Source organism: Pimephales promelas, chromosome 15 (genome assembly GCF_988280905.1).
Source record: "Pimephales promelas chromosome 15, fPimPro1.hap1.1, whole genome shotgun sequence".
NCBI classification, from domain to species: Eukaryota; Metazoa; Chordata; class Actinopteri; order Cypriniformes; family Leuciscidae; genus Pimephales; species Pimephales promelas.
Window position 1 is genome coordinate 16,563,896 of NC_142783.1, and position 17,623 is coordinate 16,581,518.

The window sequence follows — 17,623 nt, forward strand, 5'->3', positions numbered from 1 at the left end:
CAAAGCACCGTAACCCTCCCCCTTAAAGTGACATTTTATGATTATTAAAAAAGAAAAACAAGCAATTACATGGGATTTTTATTAGAGTGGTCAAATCCACTTTCATTTCGGGAACTAACTCTTATCAATCCCCATGGAGAGGAGTAATCATCACTTTCCAGAGAAACCCCATATTTGGACACGGGGGCAAACACCAACAGGTTTTTGTGTTGGAACGTTGTCATCCTGATTGTCAAGTGTTTTCCCATTCGCTGAGACAAAAAAAATTCCCAATGCTACAACATTTTCCAGCCGTGCGCCGCTGAAACGTTTGCACAGTTATTGGCCGAGTAGAACACTTTGAGGTTATATACGTTCAAATAAACGGCTGTTGTCTGATTGCTTTTAGAGAGGCCTGCAGAAGAGCCCAACTGATTTTCTAGTCTGCTAATGCTGAAATATAAATGGCACAATCTTCACGAGAAGGCTTCAGTTTCCAGGCGGCCCTCGATGCCTCCCTGCAGAGATGCACAGTTGTGTAGCGGCAGAAACATAAACAAGCTGCCGCCAGTAATTAAAAGTGCAATACATAATCGCTGAAGCCAGCAGGCCGGTTATGGTATGCAACTATAGCCTACAGTCCTATGCAGTTTCTAATGTGACAACCAGGGTCCAGAATTAACGTTTCGCCAAATTTCATGGAAATAAATATTTAATTCTGAATTCTCAGTTATAGTTCAATAATTTAGTTCTTTTTCTGCATATTAGTGACAAACAGCGCGCAAATAGCAACAGAAAAATAGTCGTTGACCGAAAAAGCTTAACGCTTAGCACTTAAGACATGTAATATGTTTAGATATGAGTTTTGTTTGTTTGTTTGTTTTGTTTTTGTACATTATATTTGATGTTACAGACATGTGATGTACATTGTTGTGTAAGTGTTCAAGAAAATGCAATAAAAACAATATTTCAATGTTTAGATATGAGTTACGATTAATCGTCCGACAACTGATTTTTAAGTATGTTTTTATAATTATTTTGCTTGTAGTTTAGATCATAGATATCTATATAAAGGCTAGATGTCTCACGGCGGAGTATTTATCGTCATAACCGGCGGCCATCTTGTCACAGACAGGCTTTCTGGCGGGCTCTGTGGTATCTGATGTAAGAAATACTCTTATCTCGTTGAAATCTTGACGGATGTACAAACGGTTTGGTTTCTTACAAACGTTATTAACGCGGCTATAATTCTGGATGATTATTTATTTATACACTTATTATTCGTAAGTATGCAGTATCATAACTACATCTCTGCCGTTTATAGCAAACCAGACCGTTTGAAAATCGGTAGAAAATTGAGCAAGTTACGGTGATTTAAAAAGTACATGCACCATTAAAACAATGTTACCAGTGAGTGAGCTGCCTGTGACAAGATGGCCGCCAGGTGCTGACGTCGACCTCCACTGGCCAGCAGCGCGGACGAGATATCTAGCTTTTATATAGATATCTTTGGTTTAGATATTGTAGTGATGATGCTTCAATTAGCATGCTACACTTTGGCTGTAAGACATTTTGTATGATGAAACCTTTTCCAGAGAAGTTGCGTATTTAAATTCATCTTGTTTAAACACGATCACTACAATGGCAATATAAATATTCAGAAAGACATCTTTGGCTGATGCACTGTGTATCACACTGTTTGTTTGTTTTTTGTAGCATTTTAGCCATTATTAAGATGATGTATGGAGTTAAAATAACTTTTAAAATAATGTTATTTCAATTTCAAAACTTTTAAAACACTTAGAAAAACCGCATCTTAAGATCCCTTGTGTTCTATACAATTGTATTGCGCTTCATCTAGAGCTGATTTAGAATTTTTTACATTTTGCAGGCCACACATTCAGCCTATTCATTCAGAACTTGTGTTGAGGTGAAGAGCTAGTAGTCGAGAATGAGCAGAGAAAACCTACAAATAAAGATCATTTTAGATGTTTAATTGCTATTTGGACCATCGGGATCAATAGACTAGACTAGACTACTTAATGAACTAATTTTTGTGAAAACCACAAATTCAACCAAAATGTACATATTTCACTTGTTTAGCCAGTAGCTCGTAATTAGCCTTCCAACTCATTTTGCCAGGACGGGTCACACATGTAATTTTAATCATCTCCAAACTATGTTACAGTTCTGAACAACTGCCCAGTAAGTTTGTTCTATTTACTTGGCAAAGCCGCTGGTACGCATTTGGTAGTCGGCGAGTATTAATTTTGGACCCTGGTGACAAGTGAACAAGTTGAAAATGCAACTTCACCAATCTGGACTGCACGTAGATAAAGAAATAAGTTAAGAAGTGAGAGAGAATATGCTTCCCAACACACTTTCCCTGGAGAGGCTGAGGCAGTGAACATTTATGATACTGACCTCTTATATCCTGCAAAGAAGACTTCCTGAAAGAAGGAAAACTGAGAGACGAAATTCACTATCCAAGTATGGGATATGGCAGGGTGATATGTCACATGAAGTTCCACCTACAGTTTAAACGCAGGGCCTCCCCGACCTGCCGCGCGTAGGAAAACGGTATTAACGAAAAGACTATTGAGGCGTCACATGTAGGAGGGAGGTGGAAGGAGGGAATGTTGGGTTAACAGTCTCCGCATTCACTTTGGTCATCCACGACCTGGCCATATTCCTCAATCACAGTTCACGCACCAACTTTGTGGCTTTACTTTCGTAACCCCACATTTCTCCTTCGGCTTCCCTCCCGCGCTCCACGACGAAGGGAAGATTCTCACTCGTCATCCAGCACCTCTGTCTTGATGTCACTGGCAGCTCCTCCCTGCCTCGCCAGAGCCAGGATGCTGTGATTGACAGCGGCCATCTCCACTGCCAGAGCTATGGGGTCCTGGTGTTCTATTGGGCCGGCGTTGTCGTCCTATAAGGGAGTAGAGAACCAGAGATTGGTCTGAAGCCCTCTGATTTTCCCCCGAAAACCTGTTTGAATGACTTTGTGTCATTAAAAGACAAAGGAGCATGAAATTGTTCATACAAACCACAGTATATTGGCAACATATTTGTAACATCGGTTGTTAGAGATTAAACGCTGATAACTTAATAAAACTTCAGAAATGTAATCTTCAATGTAATCTTCAGCAAATCTCAAAAGTGATAACATGACAATAATTATTAACAGGTATTGGCCATTTTAATTCAATTAAAAAAAGCCAATTTGTTATTCAAATGTAGGCCATTCTAGCTACATCATGTTGGGATGGTTGATATATTTGAAAAAACTCCCTTACCATTCCCAAAACTTGGTCGGCAGCTACTTGCTCACCGTAGTCATTTCCATCGATCTCATCGCTGTTGGAATGTCCTCCTGGGCTTTGGACATCAATCCCATGACTCTCCAGGATTGCTGCTTCTTAGAAAAAAACAGACCTTGCCATAACATATCTGCGCCCATTAGGATGTACCCAACATGATGGAACGGCGTTTTCTGAGAGGCGATTTTTTTTGTAAATTCAATATTTCTGATGATTGCACATTTTGAATGAGACAGCTGCAGCATGGTGATAGCAATGCAATGGAAATAATTACATTGTCCATATTCAAAATGCATCGTTGCGTGTAATTTGAGCTTTGTCTGTCCCCAGAGGGCTTCAACATTACCTATGTTGGCTCTTCTCTTAATTTCCTTCCGTCTGTTGGCAAACCAGTTGTAAACTTTCAGAGACGTGACCCTCTCAAGATCTGAAAGCTTCTTCCCTTAATCAAATCACAGCAGAGCTCATCAATAATGTCTGGGGCCTCGATAACAAGCATATGCACATGCATTCATCTTCTTTATGGGGGCTGTGTTTAAACATCCTACCTGGTTTTTGAATTACTGCATTGCAGGCGTTGGCAATTTCCTCTCGTTTGGCTTCATCGGGGTACTGGTTGTCGTTGAAATAACTTATGCAAATATATAAGACAGCAAAGGCAGATAAGATGAAATTATCATGCAATTGACACATTATATGGCTTTAAATATAAGCTTGCATTATGTCTCTTTAAACTAGATTAGATAACCTACTTTTAGATTTAGGTTGACTACGTTTTACGTTTGTCACAATATCAACATTTCAGTAGTCAATACCAATTCCTGTGAAATTTCACATTTCTTGATACTAGTAAAGAAAACATACTATATGTACAACATGCTGTGTTTTATTTAACAAGTTAATTATTAGTAAAAGATTAACTAATTGAAATAAAAAAAGTTCATTAACCTTAGTGCACTGGGTATCATGGAACTAGCAATGAACAATACTTTAAAATGAATGTAAATTTATATATATATATATATATATATATATATTAACATTTCAAATGGTAAAAATTTACATTTGCTAACTATAAACAAACAAATTAACAATCATATACAATAGTGTGTTTATAAATTTATTAAATTTAATTTCTGTACAAATTGTTTGTTGTTTAATCCTGTTACCACCTTTTTCATAGTAAACAACGTGTGAACAATAAATTCTGACAAGGGAATATTTGTAGAAATTACCTTTCAATTAATTTGTTAAGAATTTTCATGACCTTTTGTAAAAAAAAAATGGTAATGTCTAACTGGACTGTTATATGCTAAAACAAAAAAAAAAAAATATGGTAACACAACAATAAGTTTCCATTAGTTAATATTAATTAATGAAAATTAACTGAAAATTAAATTAACAATAAGCAAATTTATTTGTTACAGCATTTATTAATCTTTGAATGAAAAGGACAACTGTTTATTGTAAGTTCATGTTAGCTCAAGTCCATTGAATAATATTAAATCAATAGAACTTTTCATTTTTTAACAGTATATGAGTAGATCAGTATGTTGAACAGATGCTTTGGAAATAGTTTTCATTGTTAGGTCATGTTAACTAATGTAGTTAACTAATGTTAACAAATGGAACCTTACTGTAACCTTATAAGTGCCACAAAATAAAACCTACAAAAATGTTCTTTCATGGGACAACCCACTATAATCTGTCCTGACCATTCACACAATTTACCAAATCCTCTCACCTCTCCATTACCGCCAGACACTCTTTCCTCCAGGTGAAGCGGCTTCCGCGCCGCAGACGGAAGCTGCCCTGGGTGCTGCTAATGGGAGGGGGTGTTTGACGCCACTCCACAATGTCCTCCAGGGCCATCGGGGTGGGTCGCATCGCTAGTGTTGCACCTGGGGCACAAACATGACATGTAATCTCAGATGAAGTGTCATAAGGGAAACAGTCTGTGCTTCTGAGGACAGACTTTCTGGTAGACTAAAGCCTGTGGCTGAAGGCAACTGATAAAAAGAAAAGGGTGTTTTTGTGTTTTTATTAGTGTTTTTAATGATTATTTTTAGATGACCATTCGATGATGGCTACGGACAGTATATACATGTTGCAATTCTGACTTTTTTTCTATTTTTGCGTGTTATAAAGTTTATATCACATGCCAAATAAAGTCAGTCTTTCTTTCCATGGAATTGGACTTTATTGCATGCAATTGTGTCAAAAAAGTCTGAATTGTGAAGAAACAAAGTCTGAATTGCGAAGATAAATACTCGTAATAGCAAGAAAATAGTCAGAATTGCGAGATATAAACTCGCAATTGTGAAAAAAGTCAGAACTCTGAGATGTAAGGTCGCAATTACTAGAAAAAAGTCAGAATTGCAAGATAAAAAAAAAAACAATTACATTAAAAAAATAATCTTATCTGTGATGGAAACAAGCTTCCATATGAGAGGTAATGTAAATAGAGAAGATTAACATGCACACAATCAATTCATTAAACTAAACATATCTCAAATAGGATATGTTCCTGGAACATTTTTATTACCCAATATATATATTTTTAATTTTGGGGGTATGTTTAGAGTTAAAGTTAAAATGAATGACAGAAATGTTCAAATGAATGATAGAAATGTTAGACAGACATTGGGCATATTACCAGGTGTAGTTTTCTCTAGTTGGTACCAGCGGTAGAAGGCCCTTTTCTTCTGCTCGCTGAGGTCTGAGCCCTGCTGGAGCAGCCAATGAGAGATCCGGCTCTGACTGATACCTGCAGAGAAAGACACACAGCATGGAAGGGCACAATCTGACTTGCATATGTCTCTCCTAAGGCCAGACTTGACAAATCCCACAACCATAAAGGGATAGTTAACCCCCAAAAAATTGCTGTTGGAAATGTTGGTTACCAGACAGTTGTCGGTAGCTATTGAGTGCTGTCAACTGTCTGGTTACAACATTCTTCAAATTCAAAATATCTTCTTTTTTAGTTCAACACAACAAAAGAAAGAAGCTCATACAGGTTTGGAACAACAAAAGGGTGAGTAATAGAGTTTTCATTTTTGGGAGAACTAACCCCCTTTAAAAAAAAAAGAAAAAGGCAGTCATACGATATACTTAACATTTCTTCATAACAAAAAATGTCATGGTGTGCTTTAAATGCTCTCAAAAGCGCTCTTCATTACACAAAGTAACAAATCCAATGCAAGTCATACAATAAATCACAAAATATTAGTTTTTCAATTTGGACAACAAAAAGGCAAAACACACTAACCTGTAACTTGGGCAACTACGGCCTGTGATATTCGCCGATTTCCCAAGAATGCTTTAATCTCTTCTTTAATTATAGCACTGTCCATTCTACAATAAAAGAGAGAGAGAGAGAGACAGAGACACTGAGACTAAAAAATGACACACTGAGTCTGAGACTTTTCAAATGAAAAACCACAATACTATTGGTAATGCTATGGTAAAATTTTGAAACCACCATTTATTACAACAAAAATGTCCCAAATGTGTATCAAAGTCACCATGAACTTTCACATTTTTATGGAATATTTCAGTATTTACTATTGTAATCTATTCATAATTATTCTCTCAATTGAATCACTTCTCTGTTTATTGGGGCGAGGACAGTCACGCAGCGCAGGGACAATTTTGTCACTCACATTAGATCTCAGTAATAGCAAATCACATGATCCAATCCGATTACCGTTAGGCATAATAAAGTCCCGCCCTACATTTTTTCTTGTTCAAGAAGCCGTTTCACTCAAATATACGATCACTGAATACAGAAGAAAAGGTTTATCGCAACTTCTGTTTCATGCCGACTTTAACTATGTTGTCATTTGAACAACCCGTCAGTATTAATAAAACTAATTCAAGTCTTACAAACCACAAATAATACAGTTTCAGTTCAGATATGAGCTAAGTTAATGAGTGAGTCAGATTCAGTATTGGTCATTTTAGCCTGATAAGTTCACTTGTGATTCATGTAAAATTACCATACATTAGTCAACTGTTCATAATTTGGACTACACTGCTTTCTTCTTCTTCTTCTTTTTTTACTGTGTATTATGTTGCACTATTCAGTTTTTCTTTTTCAAGATTAACATTTTTAAATGACAACAGGTTCTGAATAAGGGCTTTCGCACCGGAGGAACTTTTCATAGTTTCTAGAACTATTGGCGGATGAACCTGGATTTTGACTTATTCGCACCGCAGGAAACTAGGAACGATTTTAGTTCTAGGAACTACTTTTGAAGGAACTAATTTAACTCCTACTTCAGAGTAGGGTCTAAACCAGCACTATAGAAACTACCAGTGATATTAGTGTACGCTGATTGATCACACGTACATTAAAAACAACAGCATCCGGCATTTAAAAAAAGCTGTGTAAACAAAACTAACTCTACGAACATGGAAAACAGTGATAGAGGAACCACTTAACCTATATGCTAAGGAGAAAATCCAACGCAACTTTGAGGGGACCAAGAGAAAAATGCTTATGTATTTCTGCTCAGCTAACAACACTGGACGTTAAAGGAGAACTCCGGCGCAAAATGAACCTTTGTTTGGTCTAATAAAACATTGGTACCTAGTCAACCGTTCTCTGAGATTTGTTTTCATGATAATCGAATATAAAGAGTTTTATCTCAAAAAACTGTTTAGCGTATAACGCTAGTAAATGGGGCATAGAATAAGTAAAAAGAAATCACCAGTTAATACCACTAACAAGGCTCAAAATAGTCTTTACATTCGATTATCATGAAAACAAATACCAGAAAACGATTGACTAGGTAGGTACCGATGTTTTATTAGACCAAAGGTTCATTTTGCGCCAGAGTTCTCCTTTAACCACACGGCATACGCTGATACCTTTTCATATACTGTCTACTTTCTATGTCTTAACGTAGTAGACAGGACTGTTAAACAGATGAACACAGAGAATGCGAGCACTGTGTGCTTATGCTCTGGTGTTCTCAGCGCCACCAAAATAAAGGTCCACCACAAAGTCACGTCAACAAGGGCGACTTATCTGAATGCAACCAGAAAAAATGTTCCTAAGGGAATTAATAATTCTCATAAGAACCAGCACTCGTTTCTAAATCTTGACCTCACTTTCCACCTCATGAGTCTATGACCTATCCAGAGAGTATCCCACTGACCTCATGAGCTCCTCGACTCTGTCATCGATGTCCACTTCTTCATCCGGATGCTCGAACGCAAAGGCTCTCGAGGAGGTGTTGCTGACAGTGAAGCGGGGCGGGGAGAGCTTCCCGTTAGGCATAGCGGCAAGGCCGTCCCGTCCATTTTGGACCACGGGTGCTACTACCGGCATGGGGGTGGGGACCGTCGGGGGCGGGGAAGTGTTATAGCTGTTGCTAGGAGATGGTGAGAGGCCATTGCCACGGTAACCGGTCTGTGTGGCCGTAGAGGTCGTTGAAGAAGAGGCTGTGAGGTTGTTAGTGGAGGTAGTGCAGGGGTTGGAAGAGGTGGTGGCGTTGCTGCTGTTGCCGTGGTTGACTATGGCCGTCGCGCTTCCGCCATGGGCGTGCCGGTAGCCGAACTTCTCCACGTGCTCGCGGTCCAGCCGGTCAAGGGTTTCCAGGGCGTGCAAGATCTCTTGCTTTGTCATGCCGCTTCGACGTAGCCGCTGCAGCAAGTCGATCTGCTCAATGGTAAAACGAGGCTCATCTGTATAATGGGACATTCTGCCAAGAGAAAGAGAGAGCTGCGGCATTAGAGAATTGATGTCGGAGGAAAGGATAAAACACAACACATGGCTGCCTGCACAGTGAATAAAAGTCATAATAATACAGCCTAGACTAAAAAAAAACAATGCTTTCGTCTAAGAAATGCAGCGGAGGTGGTGTAGCAGGGGCCGCATGCGCATGAGCTCTAACTAAAGTGCTATTTTTCCAAGAAAATGTCAAAGTCACCACACCTTTATCGACCAATCATTGCAACAGAAGTGCGGAGCCTGTCTGAGGTCAAGGCAAAGACACTGCATGCATTACCACAGAATTTTTAATAGACTTTAAACAGCAGAAAGCTGGAACACGTGAGGAGGGGGAAGGAGGTTAACTTTAGGGAAAACTGCCAAGAAAAATTCCATCTGAGGCGGCCAACCTACTTTCAGTAAAAAACGCTGAGGATGAATCTCCATAAAGGCATTTGTCTGAGAATAGTCCTCTCAATGCCAGGCTGACTGACACACACACATGCTTTGCTGAATTGTAATCCCGTAACACATTGTATTTCAATTCATTTGGTCATTGTCTGAGTTTTGAAAGGAAGCTACAACTTATGACGCTGCAAATGCAAAACTCGTGCCAATGCAATATGCATTCCATATGGCTCAGTATAATGCAATCAAGTCAACGAGAAAACGGTGAGGCTCCTTTTAACAAAATGAAGATTTCAACTTCCCTGCGACATGTTCTTCAAGAATAAATTCTGCTGATGAGTACGACTGTCTCCTGGTGTCTGCGCTGCATAAAATGAATAAAAAAAAGATTTCTGCTCACCCAAGCACCCTTTAAAAAGCTTCAAACGCTTTAATTATCCAGAGGCATCAGATACAGCAAATCAGCAAAAACAACAATACATCCATCCAGGAGTTGTTGAGGATTCATTCGGTATTAGATCAGTCCAATTTTAATGCATCTCCAAAAGAACAATACATTAACCCTGTAACAAAGTGGTAGAAGCCGAACAACGTAAAAGTCATAAAATGGTCTCTTATTGTTCCATTAATGTGCACTGTAAAAATGAATATGCTTTATCTAATCAATAGAATTGTGGCAACAGATTACAAGTAATATTATTCATTAAATTTAACAAATTAGAATTGAGCAATTATTAATCAAATTATTCCTTAAAAGATAACTATTTAAAGTGAGTAAACTTTACACCAAAAAATTTAACAAAAACATCTCACTAACAGACAGACGTCAAAGATGAATTAAGAACTCTTTATTTTTTATTGCCAACATTGAAGACACCTGATGTTAACAAGCAGAATCACTGAAGGAGAAAACCGTCATTTTAAAACAAACAAACACTGATCACCATAATGGTGACTTAAATTTATGTTTTTTGGTGGTTGTTGTACGTTTTACTCATTTTAAATGGTTAACTTTTAAGGAATTAATTTGAATAATTATTACTCAATTCTAATTTGTTAAATTTAATTAATAATATTGCTTGTAATCTGTTGCCACATTTTGTTTTGATTAGATAAAGCATATTCATTTTTACAGTGTGTGTGCAGTGTATATATATTTTCAGGATGACAAAATGTCTTATGGGAATTCAAAAAAACATCCCAAATGTAAAGGTTTCACCTTGCACATCAAATCTAGTTTAGTAATCTCTGCCAAGCTATAGGCGATAAACCACAATGATAGAGGAAACAGAATCGCCCATATGGAGACGTGTCCAACCCCAGGCACGCACAACCACTTCTACTGAGATTAAACTGTCACTTGATGACAAACCAACTCAGTTAACTGGCCTGCACACGTGCAGTTGTGTAGAAAAAAGAACAAATAAATATTTAATAATGAAAAATGCATCACTACACTACAATAACAATCAAGAAAGATGCAATCTTGATATCAAGCATTAAATGCAAGGCTACTGGTGTGCATGCAATTTTAATGTTTTAATGCTCTCGGAAGTTTGTTTCTTTTATTTGCATATACATGTTCTAATCTGGCATGAAAGCATAAAAGTGTCTATAGATTTGGGTTACACTGTCTGTGTTACAGTGTAATTATGCATTAAGTACTGAGTTATATTAATTAACAACATGTACTTACTATAGGATTAGGGTTAGCTGTGTGTAATTATGCATAATAATTTATAGTTATTACTAGAGTAACTACATGTAAGATGTGTAACAAGGACACTGTAAAATAAAGTGTTACCGATTATAGTTATGAAACTATAGTGCGGAGGCAAACTCATCTGTTTTGCAGCAGCTCAAGATCAAAGTTGATTTAGTCCATATGCATTGGTTTCTATATCAGAACGGCATCCAAAATATCCCAAATCTCGCTTTACGTCTCCACAATATTAAACACTTTTTACAGCCCATTTGTTTCACATGTAACTTGTGGTTATAGTAACTATTAGATGCCCACTGATCAATGAAAATACAGCCCATCCAGAGACTGAAGTACCCGATGCCCACTGGTTCAACAATTAAAATTATATTTATAAACATATGAATATGAATAAGCATCTACAGAAGAAATTAGATGAAAATTTAAGTCACACAAAACTTGAACTGCATATAATAAAGCTGTCTGAGTTGTCATTCAATGTTTTCCAGTTTCAGCTGCGTAAATATTTTGTTAAATAAAAAAAAAATATAATCTGTAATTATAATCCATAAACATGTTGTCAGGTGGGCTTATAATGTGCACTAATATAACCCCTATTCTATGCTATACTATGCAAATTAAACCTCATATAAACTTATTTTATAAACTTTACCCCACATTATTTGCATTGTGAGGCCAAATTGGGCACTCTGAGAAAATAAAGTTATATGCCATAAAAAGGGGTGTCTCACAAGCAAGCTGCACGTACTAAAAAAGAAATATGGAGTTGATGGGTCCATGAGTCCAGAAAGATGCTCAGCCAGAGAAAATGCAAACTGTCCGGAAGTAAGATATAAGAACGGTGAATGGACCACAGTAAGACTAGAGTATCATCCACACTGACTTTGCTTATTGTTAAATGGATGCTGAAGTTTCAAATACTAAAACCATATTCCATATTTTAACTTGATCTGCAGTTGTAGTATGTTGGGTTGGTAAATAAAAAAAAAATAATCCAAGTTGATGTAATGTATAATGTATTGTGAAGCCTTTACAATAAATTACTTTGGATTATTTTTTAGCAAATAAATTAAGCTATTTAATTTCGAGACAAAAATAACAATTACGAGTGTTTTGGATTAATTGTATATTGCATACACACAGAAAAGATATACATTTATTCACATACAGTAATCTATAAGAAAACATTGGCCAACTTTGAATTTGTGAGGTCTAAAGAGTGTCACTTAATTAAAAACCACTGCAATTAAAAAAATGAATAAAAAAATCACTGCATGAACTATCGAACCATTCGTAGCCTATCCTAAACCCAACATGCACCTAATGATAAGATCCTGGCAACACCTTGTTAAACCACAAAATATAATAACAACAACAATTATAATAATATGCAATACATAAATATATAATAATAGTCATGATTTATTAAACGAGGCAAGCATCAACACAACACACCAATGTCAACACAGTGTCAGTTGTTGCACAGTTGCAAGCATATCTTTTCTAAACCCCTATCCCACCACAGAATGAGAGCAGATGTGACTTCGGATGCGATGCGGACCAGCGGTCGAACCGAACTCGTTTACCCCCGGGTGTCATTTGCACGTCAATGCATGTTTCATGTCTGCAGACAGATGTAACAAATGACGCCTTTCTTATAATTTGGCATCTCAGACTTACCTGATTGTGCGCGTGCGGGGCCTCCGTGCACCACAGCATTTATTCAACTCAACTGACAGTGTTTCCGTCCCTTGTAATCCTCGTCGCCAGACATGAACCAGCCAAATAGGACGATGTCCGACTCTCCCGCTACCTTTCCCTAATTTGATTTCATTTCAAGGCAAAAACTGATTCGCCTTTGTCTGACTGACAGAAGCCATATTGATATTAACAGAAACGCTGCGGTGGTTTCATGGGAGTTGTAGTTCATCTCGGCGGGCGGGAAAGTGACATTCAGTGGGATTTTGCCGAGCGCCGGACTACAAATCCAGTGGAATATGGTACAGTTTTATCCTCGATCATTTTTCACCAATGCTGCATGCATGAACAACAACGCTATTTCTGACTTTTTTATTCAATAAACCCATGACGACAGAATGTGGGATTTACTGCTTATAATTTTCCATTCTATTTTCTGAAATATGTTTTTTGTAAATTAGGTAATCGTTTTTCAAAAATATGCATCCTCTGGAGTCTAAATTAATTGTTCCATGTGGTATATGGTATATATATCTGATGGAATTTACGTGAGTGTTTCTTTTTTTTTTCATATATATATAAAATTTTGGGAGAATATGTCCTATAAACAAAATAAACTAAAATATAAAAATTTAGGCTATCCTATGTTTGATTGTAGGCTACTTGAAATCACTTTTTTTTTTTCACCTGCAAAAAGGATCTTATGGTTTTTTTTAACATCATGGCGTCCTCTAGTGGGCATTTACAGCAATCACCATGAATTGACCTACCACAGTTATTGGCACTTGAAAATAATAATACGATGAACGATGTAATAATAGGCTACGATGTATACGACATGAGATTTTTCTCGAGCACTGTATACATCTTTTAAAATATCTATTTCATTTTTATAGTAATAAAAAACAACAACAAATAGTTATGGTGGAAACTATAGGCCTAACTTTCTGTATGCGATTTACGCCATAGGGGACAGCGGGGCTAGTTGTCACAAAAAATATCCCAGTTTAAAGTCTAGTTAGTCAAATGAGTGTTTTCATATTTTGGATTCAAAAAATTAGTTCAGTAAATTTTGTAAATGATGTCGGGATAATGCACAACTAAATGTACAATATCGTCTTATTTTAGTAGGCTACATTTGGGTAAAATGTATGTTTTATTAAAAAAAAAAATCATTCAGGGCAGATTTTTGTTGGGGCAAGTTGTCACATTGTTGTTAATTTTAATACAATTTTATATATTAAGAAGAGAAAACATTTACGGTTAGCTATAAGGCTATGGCAGTGAGTTTGTTTAATAAATGGTAGCCTATATTCATTGAAAAAAGCGTATTTGGAGCTTGGACTTTATGTATGTGCCTGTTTTAAAATCAAATAATAGAATAACAAATGAGTCGATCATACTTGTGCAAACACATGTCACTAAGATATGTAGGCATAGGTGTAAGCAGGACTGTTAGGCTGATTTAGCTGATTGCTACTGAGCAGTGGGTCCATTAAAACTCATTCAATCATCAATTTGCTTTCCCCAATTTATTGTACTTAACCAACCCGGTATCACGACAAGACGTGAAATAATCACGTTGGTCCACTTTGGAAAACGTGTAGATGTCACGGTTTAACCTCCTCAAACGTGAAACTTATACGTTTAGGTCAACATATATGACTGGGATGTGTTAACGTAAGTTTCACGTTTGAGGGGGTTAAACCGTGACATCTACACGTTTTTCAAAGTGGACCAACGTGATTATTTCACGTCTTGTCGTGACTGAAGTAATCATTCTATTTTGTCATAATCGGATCACTGTTTAATAGGCTGATCAAATGAATCGTGCAGATCAGTTGCAGAGTATTTAGTCAGAATTTCTATATAGGGAATATGATACGTTTTCAATCTGACTTGATTGATTTTAACATTTGGGAAATGAATTAGCCTTCACACACATAGCTACTAATCATCACAAATATTCAATACTCAAAATGGCATGGCAAAATGGCCATAATTTAGACCATTTCACAAGATGTAAACAACACTGGTCCAGAAGCACTTCCTGTTTCAGTTTTTTAACACTACATAAAAGCTGGGATAAAAAACAACCAACAGAACATTTAAAATTGAATCAAAAAGTTAAACAAGCAAAGATGTTTTCTTTACATGTGAAATAAAGAAAACAGTTACAAACTGAAACAGGAAGTGTTTCTGGACCAGTGTTTTTTACATCTTGTGAAATGGTCTATAGAATTATTCAATGGAATTGTATTTGATTACAAAACCTCTTAGCATCATTTTGGAATGATCTGATGCTTTTTGATATGTAAAAGCAGATTGTGCCATTTAAAGGTTCAAAGAGTCTGTTTTAGCTCTCTGTCTTATTAAAAGTTAGCCTATTTAGCCTTAACTTTCACCCTGTAAAATAATAAGATATAGAAAATATAGTATAATATATACAGTATATATATAATATATATATATATACAAAAAATGGCAAAACTGGCCCCTTTGTCTCAATCATCTCATGCTTTCCCTTGTGAATGTCTGGAGAGTCGGTTAAGTGCCTAAAGTTGACAATGTGTTGGCTTGTAATATGGCTTTCCTTGATGCAATCGTCCATGGAGGAGTAGCAGCCATACGCTCAGACTTGCTGGTGCCACAATGAGAGAGAGAGTGCCTTGTTTTATGGTTTTGTGGAATTCTGCTTCTTGCTCAGTTTTGATCGTGTCATCACTGCCTGATTTAATCTAATGTCCAACCAACCTAAAGAAATGGGTCTTCACGTAGGCCAGGCTGCAGCTCAGTCACAGGGTGAAAGAAACTCAAGTCTTCATTATGACTTATTGATTTGCTCAACATAAGCCTATTCATCTCACTTTCTTGCTCATACATCCAACAGACGGTATAAGCATTGTCAATCACAAAATAAATAAATACATGGACATGAAAAATCGGTCTGTGTTGAAATGATTAGATTTATTTTTTTTTTTGTATGTATATTTTCTTAATCCTTCTGTTAAGTAAAAATAGCCCCTACAATGTACAAAACAACCGGTCTACAAAATAAACACCACAACAATATTTCAGTAAAATTATTAATAAAGATGAGGTACAGTCTCAGGTACAGTCAATAACTGAGATACAAGATGGGGTATGTGACGAGACAGAGAGAGCGAGGCGAGAGAGCAGTGCCAGTTTCAGTTATGCGATGGGGGACTGAGTATGGCAATCCGTTTTAACTTTTATTCATTTCCAGGATATGAATTCTTGATATCAACAATTCAATTCTTGATGTCAACAATTACTTTTTTTTAATATCAATAATTTAATTGCTGATATCTGTAATTGTATTTTCACTAGTGAAATGTCACCATAGGATGCCATTCAAAATATATTGTTGTTATCAAGAATTTTTACTAGAAATATAATTTTTGATATCAATAATTACATTGTTACTAGTAAAAATGTGAATTCCTGATATCAATAATTAAATTGCCACTAGTTGAAATGTCTATTCTTGATATCAACAATTCAATTGGTACTAAAAATTACTGAACATTTATTTCTGATATCAATATTAATTTAGATATCTAAAATGGCTTTCTTACTAGTAATAATCACATTCATGTTATCAGAAATTAACATTGTCATTAGTAAAAAAAGTGAATTATTGATATCAAAAATGAAGATTGTTACTAGTAGCAAGAATAGACATTTCAACTAGTAACAATTGGATTCTTGATATCAAAAATAAAGGTTTTTACTAGTAATAATTGTATGATATGTTATATGTGAAATTGGAATTTCAACTAGTAAGAAATCAATTCTTGATATCAACAATTGGTTTTGAATGACAGCCTATGGTGACATTTCACCAGTGAAAATACAATTGTTGATATCAAGAATTCAGTTTTGATATCAAGAATTAAATTTTTGATATCAACAATTGAATTCTTGATATCAAAAAATGTAATTCTTGATATCAAGAATTCGTATCCTGGAAATGAATAAAAGTTAAAACGGCTTGCCATAGACTGAGGGACGAGTTGCCACAGGTAATGTGAACGCTGAATGTCATATATAACAACCGGAATTATTTCCAAATAATTACAAGGAGAAATACAATTAAGGCTAAATAAAAAAATTAAACACACACACATGTACAAGGTTTCCCAGCAAAACTGGCAATATTTTATTATAATTTCTCATGCATTACACCTTTACAGTCATTCATCTCAATATAAAGTGAGCAGGTTTCAAAGTTCAAGATACAAAGTGCTGGAGAAAATGATCTGATGTCCTGCATCATACCCATTTCGGCATTGCACATATTCATGAACAATTCAAAACGACATTGTTGGGTTCATTCAGTGCACTTCTGATACATTTCAGTTGATCTGAAATACCTGATAAGCAATTCAAGCAATCAATAGTCTTCTGAGTCATGAATTTTTTACAGCTGTTAGACACTCACTCTGAAGTATCTGCAGTAGTCTACAACATCATGAAGCAGATGGCATGCGAACTGTCTGGCTCTCATAATCGCACCTTATTCCTCATGCCTGATCCATCTGCATATCTGCACAGTGAAGAGGACAGTAAGCTACTGGTGGATGAATGTAATTTGCATCACCTTATCACTTGGTTTATTTACCCTAAAAGAAATGCTCCATCCAGAAGCTAAAAAAAAGTCTGAGACCACACTAAAAATATATTTTATACACTGTTAAAAAAAAGGAAAAAAAATTATGACAACATACGTTTTTACATTGCTTTAACTCC

At 36.2% G+C, this 17,623-nt stretch overlaps 1 protein-coding gene across 11 annotated transcripts; it reads right to left on the bottom strand.

Annotated features, from left to right (window-relative positions):
* Positions 1-1,677: 1,677 nt before the first annotated feature.
* On the bottom strand, positions 1,678-13,083 carry hmbox1a (homeobox containing 1a). 11 transcript variants are annotated; one of them, XM_089120239.1, is made up of 9 exons: positions 12,833-13,083; positions 8,468-9,013; positions 6,574-6,659; positions 5,962-6,072; positions 5,050-5,206; positions 3,854-3,936; positions 3,652-3,747; positions 3,282-3,400; positions 1,678-2,985 (listed from the first exon to the last, which is right to left on the bottom strand). In XM_089120239.1, exons 2-9 carry the CDS (start codon positions 9,010-9,012, stop codon positions 2,893-2,895), a joined length of 1,290 nt encoding a protein of 429 aa, XP_088976365.1. In that variant the 5' UTR covers position 9,013; positions 12,833-13,083; the 3' UTR covers positions 1,678-2,892. The 11 variants fall into 11 exon arrangements, with proteins under 11 accessions (XP_088976365.1, XP_039527331.1, XP_039527330.1 ...); XM_039671397.2 differs by having other exon boundaries at positions 1,678-2,973; positions 3,282-3,403; XM_039671396.2 differs by having other exon boundaries at positions 3,282-3,403.
* Between the last annotated feature and the right edge of the window lie 4,540 nt (positions 13,084-17,623).